This window comes from Pempheris klunzingeri, chromosome 15 (genome assembly GCF_042242105.1).
Source record: "Pempheris klunzingeri isolate RE-2024b chromosome 15, fPemKlu1.hap1, whole genome shotgun sequence".
NCBI lineage: Eukaryota > Metazoa > Chordata > Actinopteri > Acropomatiformes > Pempheridae > Pempheris > Pempheris klunzingeri.
The window spans coordinates 15,455,681-15,472,067 of NC_092026.1; the positions used below are offsets into that span (position 1 = coordinate 15,455,681).

The window sequence follows — 16,387 nt, forward strand, 5'->3', positions numbered from 1 at the left end:
AGAACACACTAGTATCTATGCTAACTATAGGTTAACTGTTTTTAAATTTAAAAAACATGCACTATCATCTCTTACCCAGATACAATCTGACTCAAAATCTGAACTCATGTCTTTCCAACAGGTGCCACAGCCGCTCCCCAAAGCCCCCGTCTGCACCCTCTGAAATCTCTTTGCTTTAGCCGTCCTTTATCTGGCGTGTCCACTTCCCACTCCCCGGATGGCACAGTCTAACTAAACCCCTTCATGACATCCTAGCAATGCCACACATGCAAAGCTCCGGCCTCCAATCATTTCTTTATTCAAATTTGGATTGGCTCAGTTTACGCGGCTGTTTGGCTGCAGACTGACTGATCGCAGGTTTAATCACAGAGATAAGTGGGCCATCAACTCAGTGTTTGGCTAAAACTAGACGGATCAGCTTGATGAACTCATCGTTTCAGTCTGCACATGATGTAAACACACAGCAGCTCTGAGCATGTGTACGCAGTCTGTTGGGGTGAGAGCGTTGGGATTGTGGGAAGCTGATATTCTGCATCTCAGAATATTGTTTGCTAATATTCAGTTGACTGCGCAAATTCTAAATATTATTGTAATAGAGAAGTATTTTCCACAAAGAGGTCTCAGTTTAGGTTTGAAATGTAGGAATATGTAAGACAAACTCTGTGTTATAAACTGGGAGAATGTAGTCCAGTCTTCTTGAAGTTTGACTCATACTAGGGACTAAACATCTGGATGCATCATGAAGAAAATCAGGGGTAAGGGGGTTAAAGTCTTTGAAAACTCCTCCTTTAAATGTAGGATAATAATAATATTACATGTCACATTAGAAGCAGTTTTGGTTAAAGGATCATAATTAAATGTTTGCAGTCCACATATGCTTAACAATTTTGCTGGATTTTTTCCACTGGATTTGCAATGCATTTTTAATGGGTTTTCCTACAGTTCAAAGCAGCCATTGATCTCCATTCAGTCTTCAGACATCTGCTACTTGTTTATGTTGTGGAATCCATAACGACGATGTCACGACGTTACATCATCTTTGTCTGCTAATGCAGTTTTAATTTTATTCCAGCAATTCAGTGTTGGACTTCCATCAAACTAGAAAAACATTTTAAAAAAAAAGGATGCCAGTCAGTGGCTGTCATATCCCGACTGTCAGTCTCTACTGTGGGTCAGTCTCCAGGAAGCTCCAACACAGGCTTTCTGCGGCACATTTGTGTCCTAAAGAGAGATAACCCTGCTGACATGACCACTGCAGCACTTTGGAGCCAGAGAAGACATTACACAAGTAGCTGAGTGGGACTTTTTCCCTTTAAGTGGCAACAATTTTTCCCAAACTACACGGGGCTTGTTATGGATCGCACAACTCAAACAACTCCGTTTAATGATTATCACACTTGTGGAAATCAATGGAAACCAAAGACAGTTATTTGCGATAAATATCTTGGTAGTGTTCCTTTCACACATGCAGTGCATCCCTGACCTTATCCAGACATTACCCGAGGAGCTGTACGTGAGAATGCAAACGATACTAAACAGACTTTCACCCTGCCAGCTCCTCCGTACAAAGTCTGTGTCATTGATTGAGCCCATGTGTGAATAGAGCACGTTATTGCCGAGTGAGTGGGCACATTGATGACATTTCTATCACGTGACTGCCACAAAACTGGAAGAATGAGAAGAACTCTTTTCTCCAGTCTTTAGTGATATCTTGGATATGTCTGAAAACATGTACTACTGGTATCAACCGTAGGCTGCACCGTATGGATCAATGCAAAAACAGTCATCATAGCAGATGAGTCAGTAGCCTCGCCCACCATTTTTGATGTGCTATAAATAAAACTTCACAGTACTTTTTACTTGCCTCCTGCATGTCCTACCAGGCAGCAGCCATACACTACACCAAACGGAGTATTACCAGTCGATGAGAATGCGTTTGAGTGTGCTGCATGTGTCTCTGGACACAATATCAATAAGTACTGTTCAACTACCACATCATGTCCATCATATTGGTGGGCAAAAACACTTACTGGTCGATGTCAGATTGGTGTGCATGCTTGTGTGTGCGTTAAGCAACTAAGTGAAAAGGACAACAATTAAGTATGTCTTAATGAGCAGGTTCCACAATCAAGTGCTTGTCAACTGATTGCATTACGAAAGATTCAGCTCCACTCTGAGCCTATTAATGGAGACAGACGGATAGAGAGTTAGCGTGCAGCCACTAGCTTACAGGAACAGGCTGGCCCCTGAAAACCCCATTAAAGCAATTAGTAAAGTAAAATAAATGACTGTAGGACAGTGGTGGGCTGCATGGGGAGCAAAGTTGCAGTGTGTGTGTGTGTGTGTGTGTGTGTGAGCCGTCTCCCACTCTCTCTCCAGTGTAAAGCGGTCTAATTGTGCCCCGTGGTGTCCGTTTGGCATTTAGTTGTTTCAGAAGAGGGTCTGTTCGATGAGGAAATGTCACGGCGGCTGTATAGCTAAGACCAGTGCTGTCTGGAGCTATTGTTCTAGCCCAGAAAATTACTAGGTACATCCAGATGGTAACAAAGTTGTCCCGCAGGCAGAGGGAAATACGCCAACAGGAGAAGGTGGGGTGTGATAGAAAGATAGAGTCCAGGGGAGCTGGGGGAGAGAAGTGAAATGAGATAAAGGAAAAGAAAACATCAGCTGACTAAGAATGAGCGAAGGGGGAAGACAGCTTCAAGGAGATTTAGCGGTCTCTGGATACCACAGCTACTTTAATGTTCATCCCAAACCGGACAGATTTGTGTTGTTTCCCGTTAACTGTGGCAGCAGAACCGTGGTTTAATTCCTCTCCTCACTACATTCTGTGTTTCCAACGGAGAAGTGGTTCCAAGCACAGGGTTAAGGAACATGAATTAAGAGCAACTGTAAAATATTCAGAGTGCAATGTCTTTGTTGAGCTTATTGTGCTGCAAAATAAAAGAAAACTTGTTCCCCAGCATTAAGGCAAAATTGTTTATTCAAACTGCAGGGCAAATTAAAACCTCAAGGATGTTAGAAGCTCAAGGCCGTGACACATCAGGTAAACATCTAAAGGGTAAGAGTTCTCTGGAGTTTTCTTGACGCTGTTGCTTTAATCACATTGAAACACCTTGTGGCCTTGTTATTTTTGTCACTGTTTATTGCCTGTTGCTGGAAGGATTGCCAATCGACGTTCTACCCCTCTCCCAAAAACCACATTGTATCTGCAGGTGCAGGTTTGGAGAAAAGGAAAAATGAGCAGTCGTGCCCAATAAAGGCTCGCTTGTCCTCAGTGGAAACTGTGTCACTGAACGGATACAATAGCAAATTTAAGGACAACATTTAAATGACTCGGACTGGATCACAACAGGCCTTTTTGATCCGCGCTGTTGTCTGAAAATCATCAGTTGCAGCACAAAATACTGCACCAGTTCAAAAGTCCACATGTAGCCAAGTAAGCTCCATATGACCTGATGTGTCCTCGCTCCAGCCCTTTTTACATTGAGGATTCTTTGAGTTCTGACTTCTGTGGACTTGACGAATGCATGTAGAGCTGAAACTCTTGATTTGATTGACAGAAAAATGAACCGGCGACTATTCTGAAAACTCGATTCATCGTTCGAATCACTTTCCAAGCCAAAGTGATGAACATTTGAGGGTTTACGTTTCTCAAATGGGAGGATGTGGTGCTTTTTCCTGTCTTATCTAAAAGTAGATGGAACCTATTTGGGTTATGCAGTGCTGGTGGACAAAATAAGATATTTGAATAAATTGTACACTTGGAAAATGTTGAATAACGGAAGGCAATTTTCTGTCATGTCACATCTTCTGCTTTGGTAATGACCAACACTGGTGGGCAGCATTTCAGAGTCTGTCCTTGTAAATCACAACTGTGAAATTATTTAAGTCTATATCATGTAGTGTTTGTGTATTTGTAGATTATGTTTGGGCATGCTTACACCCAACACAGTACGCCTTTGCCTTGCAGGAGCCTGATCTCCAAAAATGTCTAGAAAAGGGACGATCAAATTATTCATGCTGGAGCCTGATGCAAGCGCATCTTTTTCAATGACGTCAAAGAAATCCCACACAAGCTACACTTTGATCAAGGGTGGCTATTAATATGCACTCCGTGTAAATGTATGACAGGTGAGCTTTTACTTTAATATGAGATAAGAGAGAAAGACCAAGAGGAACTAGAGGCAGCTTACTGATTTATTTCTGCAGGAATTCTGCATTCCTGTTCTACAGTCAGCTCCTGACTTACATGCTCTCTGCTCTGTTGCTGCGGCTTTGTGCACCATCCTGATCCACTTGTGTGATTGGCTGTCTGGACGGCTGCTTTAGAACATGATTGGTTGCTCAGCACCTTGCCGAAGCTAACCAGTTTAAACGCGTTTAAAGGCGTTTTTGGTGGCTTGCCGATTCTTCAAGTGCACAAATTGGTTCAACCTTTTGTTTGACGATATGCCATTTTGTTACGTTCTGTTTCGCTTGTGCTATTTTGTGTGAGCAACCCTTTTTCAGTGCCATTAATTATGGTTGTTATCCTTTATGTTGCTAACAGATGGCACTGGGTTTATCTATAAATGCTTTAGAAAATGTGGTGTGCCGTGGACAAACATGGGGTGTAATTAGTAAAAGGATCAGGATAGAAAACAGAGAACTTATACAGAGCACAGTAAATGAAAAATACATGCATTTGAAAGACCACAACATTTCAATGCGCCCATGGGCGAGGTCCAGTCATACAAGAAAGGGTCCGTGACCCAAGGTCCAAGCTTTGAAATATTAACGAGGTGAAAGAAATCTATTTGCACTACTGTTGGTATGAAAGTAAAGAACATTTTGTGGTTCTGTTTATGTTATGAGTCATCTTAGCTGTGGAAATCTGAGAATACTGCCTGAATGAAACATTGAATAGAAATTCAAATACAACCTTTGAATTAAAATGTCTGGAAGGAGATGTTGAGAAAAGTAGAAAATTAGTAAAAAACAGAACTGATACACCAAAATCCTCAGCGTTCTGGTCTTTTTCTTCACGTGCCTTTAATCAAATCATCAACATCTACAACTTCAGTTATACTCATCAAATATTAAGTACAGCATCTTTTGCTCTCGCAGCTCTCTGCATAATAGAACTGGCGGGGCTGAACTCTTTCCGTCAAGCCTGGAGCGCTGGACTCAACTTCTGCAACCCAACGGGGCTTACACACACACACGTGTGTATGTGTCACACACGCACACACACTATTACACACTATCTCAGTCTCACCTGGCTGTCAGTCAACCATTTTTTTCTTGCTGTGGCAGGTAGCAGAGAGAGCAATGAGACTGAGCCTTTTGGAGCCATACCTGCTAGACCCACAGACAGCTGACAGCTAAAAAAAAGTGAAAAACACACACGCATGTAAATATCTACAGTATATGCACTTTCTTGATAGTTCATTAAACACGTCTGAATAGTATGCCTAATTGACATTTTTCTACATATTACAGTGGTGCACATGGCGCTGTGATAAAAGAGTGTGAAGGGTGTGTTTCTTTTATCCATTACAAACCAAAAAAAAAAAAAAAAAACAGCAGCCCTGAGCTAGAAAAGTGAAGCTGTTTTGGTCTACCTCAATCTGAAATCAATGATCCGTTGTTTAAAAAATTATTAAGAATCTCACTCATAAATCTGCCACTATTATCATTGCTAACCGCTTGTGCGCAGTGTGAGAGCGGAGAGCTTGGCAGGCGGAGCAGCAGTAGCTCCAAAGGGCACATCTATTCAGTATGGATGCACATATTCACACAAAAACATATTCACATACAGTGACATTGTGTAGCTGTGAGCAATAAGACATATTGTCCTATTTGTCCTATTTCTACTACAGTGCTCTGGCCTCAAGTCTTCCTTCAGCTGGAAGTAACAAAAATTAAAAGACTTTCTCAAATGCCAACAGTCAGACAGCAGGGTGTGTGTGTGTGTGTGGAGTTGGGTGGCGGTGGGGGTGGGGTGGTTGGGAGGGCCAGCTAAAGACAAGGCACACAATTCCTCCCAAAATCTCCCCCCTTCCCTTCTTCTGCCTTAAATATTCTAATTTCTCTTTTTCTGCATGCCCCCTTGCATAAGAAGTAAAACAAAATAAATATTTGATCCACTTTGAAACCACTTCTTATGAATATCTAAGTTTGTTGTGAACTTTGAAGATAACTATATTTGGTAATTTAATGAGGTAGCCGATGCTAAACAAATCTTAATTAATCCTTAATAAACAAATGAAGAGAGTGGCGGTGGGAGTGGGAGGAAAGGCTGATAGCACCCATTATTATCGCTGCTGCACGAAAACACCAACGAAAGAAGCTAATGAATCATCCTAGAGTGACTACAATTACCATAAGGCTGGTTCTTTTCAAAAAGCTATTAATCCCTTTTTTTTTTTAATCACCTCACATGTTATAACACCAATCATACATGGAATGAGAGTTTAAGTATTTGTGCTTTGAAACTAGCGCGTTAAGTAAAAACGGAGCCACCAAATGTGTCAATTAAATGTGATCAATAAGCAGAGAGACAGTGACACTTCAACTGTTTATGATAATGTGTTGGTAGGTGGAGAGAAGAAGTTAAGTTTAATTAGGCTCACAGAGAAAATATAGGTACAACCTTTATTTTCTCTGTGAGCCTAATTAAACTTCCGTATAAACTGCTTCCACTTTGGATTCATACCAGTTGCAGGTCAGCGAGAGAAGCTGTGTCCTGCTTCACTGCCAATTAGAGTGAACGTTTCCACAGAGCACTGCGGTTCAGATTAATTATCATGTGGCTGACGAGCTGCAGAAACACCACATTCTGCCTAAAAAGTCAGATTGGATAACCGTTAGAACGCTACAGTTTCTTCTTTCTCTTTTCTTTTTTTTCCCAATGTATTCATCTTCTCTCCGAGCTGCAGTTTTTCTTTTACTCTCTCCAACTTTTTATCTTTGCGTCCTTGAATGTTTTTTTTTTTTTTTTTTTTTTTGGCATGATGAGGCAGAGAATGCAAAAACAATGTCTGTCTTCAATTCGACGTTACTCATGTTTGCACCACTGTTGTGGCTTGTACAAACGCAGCAGGAGGTCATGTTGCCAACATGATGGAAATGAGCGTTGGAGCAGTAATGTAATGTGCTTTCAAGTTTTGGAAGAAACGCAACAAGAACGCATGATTGCCTCCTCTAACAAGGACCACCAAAAGCTTTTACCTTGGTTGTGTGTTTCTCCTTGAACATTTTAATTATGTGTCAGGTTTGGTTGATTGCAGTCTTGAATTTATCAACTCTAACTGGTCGTCGTGAGCAGTGAAAATCACAGTGGGGGATATTTACCATGCCCACAGCAAAGAGTCAGAGACGCAAAATTTCTCAATATCAGTGTGTCAAAATGATAAAAGCCTACAAGAGTTATGTCAAATAAATGCAAATTGGGTTATTAACTACATACTGATAAAAATCTATTTAATAAGTAATTGATGTGGCTGCTTCAGCGGCATCACAGTAGACTGGACCCACCCTAATAATTGGACTGAGCAGCCATTTTGTTTCAGACATTCAGTAACTAGACAAGAGTGGACCTACGTGAACTCAGAACAAATACACATTAAAGCAGAAGGGAAGTCAGGGAAACACAAAGGTGACATTACTGAGAAGTACTGGCTCCTCATTTGCTGTTATTGCATTTTCTGTATTTTGTGGCGGTGGACAGAGAGCTTCTACAGCCAAAGTCTGGAGTTAATATATATTGTTCTTATTGTCATCACCCCCACCCACCTCCCAAAAAACGGCACCAAAACCAAGACTGTCTGTCTTTAAGTTGAATGGTAACATGAGCTTGTAAACGTGTTTACAATGACAGTGCTAACATACTGACATGGACATGCAATGTTTGCCATGATTTTAATTTGAATTTAATTTAATCAATTTGCACGTCTTTGGTCAAAAACGTGACTGGAAAAATTTTAATTAAGACCCAAGAATGGTTTCCAATGAAAGGTTAAAGGATAACTTCAGTATTTTTTAAATCTGGGCCCTATTTTTACATACTTGTGGTTCAAAATGACTGGCAGGTAAAAACCGTTTCAGAACTGGTCCAGTAGAAGTGCTCGAGGTCCTTATCTGCTGACAGGTAAAACCCGTTTGAGGATTCTTTTAAACACACGTTTAACATTTAAGGACTGACTGGATTGTCAAGTGTTAGCAGGCTGCAAGCAAAAGACAACTAATCAATAACCTCTGCCACTTTCACTTTATCTGTCATTCAATATGACAATATGTCAGATTTTTCAAATAGGCACATCTCACATCGGAATAAAACTCTTTCAGAGCGGGCGCTTCACACTGTGCTTCCCCAGTAGCAGATGTGTTGACAGCAGAGATGATGAACGATACGAGGACAAAAGCTGACAGATGTGATAAATACAATGTCGAATGGCTAATCAATCTCATGTGGGTAAAGGGGAACAGAGGAAAAACCGCGGCAGGGATCTCCTGGTGAGAGTCAACAGAGGCAAAAGAGTCTGATTGGCAGTGTGTGCACGAGTGTGTGTGTGTGTCTGCAGGCTGCATGCGTGGACCTCTGTGTATTGAAGTGTGTGTGAAGCCTTTTCTTGGTCTCTCATGCCTGACCTTGTCTTTATGACCCAAAATGAACAGGAAGCTGTGTGTGTGTGTGTGGCTGAAAAACTCTACATTCTTCTCTTCCACAGCCTGGTTACAAACAATGGCAAAAGCCATAGATTGTAAAAGCCCAAACATATTGAAACATTACACACTGCAAAAACAGGTATAAAAGGAAGTGACAAACGACTGGTGTAAATAATAATAATAACTTCGCTATACCAGTTTATAGGAGGAGGAAGAAGGAAGATGGGGAACAACTATCTACTCATTTATCCACTCTTTTATCAGAGCACCAACTCTCCTTCCAATCCCTGCTTCTCTTCTCCAGCCTTTTTCTTTTCATACACTCTCATCAGAACATCTTTACCGTGCCCTAAATCATCTGTTTGTATGCACGTGACTTATGCATGTGTGCGTATATGTCCACATCAATGTGACCTACTTAGACTAAGAATGGACTTTCAGAATATTGTAGTAACTCGGTGAGGTTTCACTTGAAAACATGCAGAATCCATTATTTTTCTACTCACAGCATTTTCACTGGCTATCTTTAGCATCTGCATTTCAGAGTCCATTTCTTCACCCCGCTATGTTACTGAAGGACACACACACCGTATGTCCACAGTATCAAGTATCCACTCGAATGGTGCACCCACCTGCCCACACACACCGCATGCACAAACACTCACCACACTACTATCTACTGTGCTGCTGTACTCCAGTACTGCAGAGTACTCCACCGATTCAGCAGTACAAAAAGAACTGCAATAGATGGAGCAGACCCAGGGATATTTCTTTGTGTTCCACGCATTCTTCTTCCTTTTCCAAACCCTGTGACTACATTGCCCACAATGCAACTCAATTTATGTTATGCTTGTAGCATCTACGTGCCTCTTCTATTCAATTCAATTTATTTGTATAGCCCAATATCACAACAGAGTTGTCTCACAGTGCTTTACAGAGTTCATTGAAATAAACAAGAAATGTGAGCAAACAAACAATCTAATAAAGAGTCCAACCCCACAACCCCAGATTCTTACATTTCTGGTCTTCAGACCCAACAAACGTTGACCCTAGTGACGTCACTGGAGTCATATTTCACACAACTCTCTCTGGAACCACAAAAGTCAGTGAAAATCAGCCTTTAAGTTTAAATATATAATGTCATCTTGCACTGACATCTCATTTAATCTGCTCTATATTTACTGTATGTTGATTAGAACTAATCCAATGGACAGTAAGCTGATTGGAAGTAGTTTTGAAATACACTGGTATTGGCTTTGGGGGTGGCAATGCCAGTGCAGCGGTCCATCTGTTCAACACTTTGGGCCAGATTAAAATATCTGGACAACTTCTGAAGGGATTAATGTTAAATTTGGCAGAGACAAATGGTCCTCAGAGGCGAAACCCTAAAGACTTTGGTGATCCCTTCACTTTTCTATCCGGCACCAACAGCAGCATATCCAAAATTGTAATTTTCAGTTCTCGTTTCAGATCCAGCTCTCATCAGCAAAATGGTCTCTCTAGTTTTGTTTCACGGTGTGAAATGAGCATCACAGTCACAAGAGGCCAGACTCCTAAACTTGGTAAGTATTGGATTTCAGTGTACAAGATTTAATCATCTGCAAAACTAGGAAGTGCACCATAAAAAAATAATGCAGAAGTGAGGATTCACACCTGTAGTTCGGTTCTAATGATTGATGAGGATAAAAAGGCAGCACTTTAATGCTTGTGTACATTTATCTTTTCTGATGTTCTCAAAGAGCTTACAAAGAAATAACTCATTATAAACATGATCATTGTCAAGTGGAAGGCGTGTCGGTTACTAAGAAAACACGACAAACTCATTTCACTTTGACTGATCAGGAGAAATAGCCACTCTCATATGCTAATACACATACATGTTATCCATGGCAACCAAATGATCTTCCTTATGCGATCACTTCCCGAACTGGAGGATGAATTTACAGGTAGTTTAGCTTTAGCTTTGAATTTATGCACTTCATCTACTATCACAAAAGGAACATTTTGCTTTCAAACCACAAATGAACCACACAAATGCACCAGTGTATGTTTTAACTGAACCAAACAGGTTGGCATCCATAATATATTAACTTTGGTCAGTATGTTATTAACCCACACCCCCAAATAATTGTATAATTCCTCCTCCTTCTGTAGGAGTGATACTTAAGGTCTCAGGAATCTATAAAATTACAAATATATATATATATATATATATATATATATATATATATATATATATATATATTTAATATTTGTTTTGTATTGTTGACCACTGGCAAAGTAATTTCCTTCGGGATGAATGAAGTGTTCTTATTCTTATTCTTATTCTTATTCTTAAACAAGTCTGGTGTTGCTCTGAGGGGTGGCCACCTTCTCGGTTGAAGAAATAATTGAGTCAATCAGAGCATTTCTGCGTAGGACTAGTTGTCCATCTGAAGACCAGCTGGAGATCCTGTTTGTGGTTGCCTCTGGTGGTTTGATTTTTCGCCTTTATCAAAGAATGACTTGGCAGTGTACTCCAGCGGGAAACACGTACTGCTTTTCAGCCCAGTATTAAAGTAATCTTTATACTGGTGACATCATGAAACTCTGAGGATTCTGACTGACAGACCGGTGCATCTTAAATATTAAGAATAGTTCTAAAAAACTGTGCATCTGCGGGGTGGCAATGGCTTGAAATGCGCTCCCCTTCCCTTCGTATAAGGAAAGACATTGAAAATCCTTGATAGTATAGTAAACTGCTGTAATAGCTGAATGTATGCATATCCTGTCATGTCCTGATCATCTTCAAAGTTTCATCAACATCTCCGATTGGAAAATTGCAGAATCTACCGCTCTTCAGTCGAGTCTCAACCGACAAAAAGACATATATGTAAAAGCCTGATAAAATAACAGAAATGTTCTATGTGCTTTGAACATATGTCAGGGCATCACATGTACGGGGACGGCACACCTGTAAAAGTCTAAACAGTAATGGACTGAAAGGCTTCTAGCAGTGAAAGAAAACATGAAAGAAAGTTAAAAGAGCCAAACACATGAAGGCACATCCTGCCTGTTTGCGGTAGCCGAGGGCTTTCTGCAAACAGATCAAAATGTGGTGACATATTTGTGACACATTAGCTCAGATGGGCATTCCATCATTTATGTTTGCTGTTGACTGTCACCCTGCCTCCCCCTGAAAGGACTGCAGGAATTATCCTCACTTCTTTCTGCTGCTCATATTTCATTAATTGTGACAACCTTCTGTGTGTGTTACATGCACACACACACATACACACACACACACACACACACACACACTGAGTTCTAACCTGTTCCTTGACGGAGGCGAGGATGGCGGAGGTGGTTTCAGACTCGGAGCCGTCTCCGTTGGAGGCGTTGAGGACGGGGCTCAACATGGTGGCAGCGCTGGCAGTGTCAGACGCCACCTCAGGCACTGGCATACCTCCTGGAAAACAAGGGAACATGAAACTGTTTTACTATTATTAAAGAGACTGTGACGAGCCAGCGTTTAGGCTGAGTGGCTGTCACACCTACACTCTCCGACACTCTTGGACAACTGTACACACACATATGGACGGTGGAGCTAAAGAGAGATTCACACATGTTGAAGTACACATTCAATATTGACATAGTGAGGTTGTAGCAAAGTATGAGATCACCGATTTGACCAGACTGATTCATATCATAGTTATTCAACTTTTTTTTTTTTTTCCCAATTTTCTCTCTGACTTATTCAGAGTCATGAAGAGCTGGAGCTTATCCCAGAATGGATTTGGCAGAGGGCAGTGGCACATCCTGGACAGGTGTCTAGTACCTTTGGAACAGGCGATCTAGGTCACCGGGAGGAAATAGTACTACTAGCAGAGATTATGGTAGCAGTGCAGTCACAGGGTAGGATTTGTAGGCATGTAGTACCATTAAAAAAGTGGTACTGGTGTCACACGTTTTGTTTTCCAGAGTACATTGATAGATGTACCAACAAAGATACTTCCAGTCATCACTGAAACAGAGGTGGTTTTTACTGAAAAGGTTCACATCTGAGACAGATTTGTGGCCGCTGTAATTTGTACGTAGGTGCTTTTGCCTGGTACAAGAACAAGAACAGCAAAAACAACAGGCACAAATGTGTTCTTGTTTCACTAATTCTACTTTTAGTAGTACCACTACTAGTAGAAAAGGCAGGACTGCATCAGTTGTAGCACTATTGTAGTTAGCTGTAGTATTGTAGCTTTTTGTCAGCAGTAGCACTAATAAAGTTGATAATCATGCCAGGTTACATCAAGCAGACAATCCAAAATTTAAAGGACAAGGCTGACAATAGTCTTTCACGTCTTTGCTGTCAACAGTTTAAATGAAAAACACAGCAAAACCGACAACATGTGACTGTCTGCCGTCAGAGAAGCCCTTGAAAAGTATGTCACAAAACAACATCTTAGTTTTGAGCAAACATTTCTCAAACGGGAGGAAACGGTGCATTTGCTGGGAACTATTTTCATGCGGATTAATCCACATTTAGTATGTTACTCAGTATTTCAGTCACAGGACGGAGTGTGAGGGATTTACTCAAAATAAACTGCAGTGTGTGTGTTTCATGGTAATGAAGGAACATGTCACCCAGTGTAACAGTGAGGCTCACTGATGTGATTTTAATAGTTTTTGGACAACAATGGAAATCTCTGGCACAGAGAGATAAGAAATATTAGCCTTTTGATACACACACAATACTTAGTAGATATATTCAGCGTTAGTTTTGGTCTTTTCATGAGATTTGTTGACGTTAAAGATAAAAAAAAATGATCAGACTACAAAAAAAGTGCGCTGTTTATCATTATGTGAGCTTCACATCACGGAAATAAATCTATTCTTAAACATGTGTGAACCACAGACCGGATATCTACAACACTTGATATCACAACTAAAAGCTGCCCTCATAGTACTTACAGTATTAGTTGCATGCTTGTGTAGTCATGTCATGATACTAGCAGTAGTGGCAACATGAGAACATACAGGAGCAAAAGAGTAAAGGCTTTAAATAATAGCATTAATCAATGTCACGTTGGCAAAAACCATGTTCAATGAACAATTTAATTTGTAAAAATAGCTAAAATCTTGTGCCAGAAACCAAGTATCAGAGTCCTAGCATCACACACACACACACTCGCATGCTTGATGCCATGTGTCATCGTGTATCTGACCAAGCGTTGGAGGACACGGGCTTCACATGTGCCGTGTAATCCTGATGCAGCACAGAGCTGGTGTAACAGCTGCATCAGCCAGCTTTACACACTGATGAAAGGCTTGTCATGAAGAATCTTCCACATGCACACACACACACACACAAAAAGGGCTGGCTGTCGGCATGATGCAGCACCAGCCCTTTAAAGAGGTAAAAAAATAAAATAAAAAATGGAGAAAGTGAAGCCTGTGAGCGGAGTGGAGGGATAAATGCAGAAAGGAGAGGGGAGATGGAGAGGTGAAAGGAAAAGAGGAGTGGAAAGGGAGTGAGGATGACAGAGCAAGGAGAGCAGCGGAGAGGAGGAGGCGAGGTGAGGAGAAAAGAGAGATACGAGAGGAGTAGGAGGGTGATAGAGAAGGGAAGATGGAAAAAAAACTATTCTTGCATGCTGCTAGGCAACAATCTCTGGTCACTGAAGGCTGCTAATATGGCTGACCTGGCTTTACTCGTCTTCCATTTTGGAGAGCGTTCCTCTTCCTCTCCACCTATCTATTCCTCATCAGTGTTTCTGAACTTAAATTTTTCATTACCATCCACCTTTCTACTTACTCTACATCCTTTTCTCCCTCTCTCCTCCTCATGCTTCTCCCCCTTTGCATCCTCCTCCTCCTCCTCCTCCTCCCTCTCGCCTTTATGCTTCTAAACTTTCCCTCTCGCCTCCCTGCCTGCTTCTCTTCACTTGACCTATTTCAGCGTCTCCTCATCTTTTCAGCACATTTCTGCTTTATTAGGCAGCGTGCAGTGGAGGGTGACAGAAAGAGGATGACCCGCAAGGTTACGGTTTGGATTTGAACCTGCAACGCTGCAGTGCACCTGAGCCTTCTGAGCCATCGCCGTCCAAACCCCCTTGTCTGAGCGCGCACTGTACCTCATAACCACAAGGCTGCTTATCTGACCTTGTGACAACACGACATGCTTCACAATTTTCACGCCATCCCCCTTTACCTCTCCTTCGTTTCAGGATTTTTTACTCCTCAGGTCACAACTGCAGAGCATTATCATGTACGGGCGCATGTCTTCCATCCGCCCTCTACACTTTCCACTCATATCTACATCCCTGCCGACTTACCTACATCCTTTATAGCTTCTCCTCCTTTTCCCTCTTTGCTCTTCGTGTACAGTCTACGGTCACATCACACACAATGCCACAATCACTGTCATTATCACCTCTACTCATCCTAATATATCTCCATCCCTCGCTTTCTCTACAGAACACAATCCCGTATCTCTTTGTCCCTGTTCTGATATTAGAAATGGGGCTCTGGATCATGCTCTCTGTGGCAGGTGGTGACGTCAGTGCTTATTGTCACATATTGAGGTTCCCTTCATTTCTAAAGATTGCCTTAAATGAAGTTGCTTTAAAGACATCCTTTATTAGTTTAGGCTACTTAATTCCGAAGGAGCAGGTAACAATGTAACATTTGTGTAACAGGAGCACAAGTTTGCAGTGAAATAAATTCATTTCAACTGAATCGCAGCAAACAATTTGCTCCCAGGGGCTAAATTAATCCCAACAAATTTTTTGGTTGAGTTGAAACGGTCTCGACTATGTTGACCTGTGAGAGACCAAAACTCCAAAACAGGGGACGCTATCACAGCTTATTAGTCACATGTGGAGTAGCTCAGTGGCGCAAGAAAGTAAAAACAAATTGACATCCCGGGCATAAAAGTACCCTGATCTTCTGCATTGTTGGCCCATGGAGCGCGTGCACTGACGTCTCGGGTCTGCCGAGCCGACTAGCCCTCCTTTTATGAATCTGAATGAAATGATTTAATTGTGCGGCTCTTCTAGACTTTCCAAACGTTTAACTGAATCTAACTGAATGGATCGAATTCTGATGGTGAAACGAGTCATTTTCCCAAAGGTTGTGACACGTGATTTCCTGACGTTGTCACTAAGTCTTTTTGGGCCCAATGGCATCACGTGACAGATGCCATTGTTTTAATGTTGTTGTAATTACACAGTTGGCCGCTATGAAAAATTGGCCTCGAAGCCCGGCATACTTCCTGAGTGCTTGGTTATACCATCCACTTTTATTAGCTATCATATGGCTGAAGATAAACTGCTCCACTAAAGAGGAACGCTTGGTTCCTGTCATGAGACAGGAGTTCAAAGTACAAATACGTCTCTTGAATAGACCTTATTAAGTGACAATAAGCAAACTAGCGAGCTCTATGTTCTCTCTTCAAACTCTACTGAATGAGATGATGACAGGAGGGAGTAAACAGCCCAGTACAGAGAAAACAGACACAAATTCAGAGAGCTAATGACAGCCTGTGCTCTAACTTTCCAGCTACACTAGCTCACCAACTAGCCTTGCCTTTACTCCCTACTGTATGACATCAGGCTGCTGGCTTCGGCTAAGATGTGCATATGAATTTTGCTGTGACACACTTTTTGGTGTCAACAGTAAGGCGGCGGCAGAAAAAATACATCAGTGTATTAAATTCAGCAAGGATGTCTATCATTTCTTTCTACTAAATCTTTTCATTTTT

General features: G+C 41.4%; 1 protein-coding gene across 1 annotated transcript in view; it reads right to left on the reverse strand.

Annotated features, from left to right (window-relative positions):
- ctnnd2b (catenin (cadherin-associated protein), delta 2b) overlaps positions 1-16,387 on the reverse strand; it is a 144,480-nt gene that overhangs the window by 100,514 nt on the left and 27,579 nt on the right. Inside the window, exon 2 of the mRNA XM_070845774.1 lies at positions 11,964-12,100. Within this exon, the coding sequence (XP_070701875.1) occupies positions 11,964-12,095 (132 nt within the window). The 5' untranslated portion in view covers positions 12,096-12,100. The remainder of the gene's footprint in view (positions 1-11,963; positions 12,101-16,387) is intronic.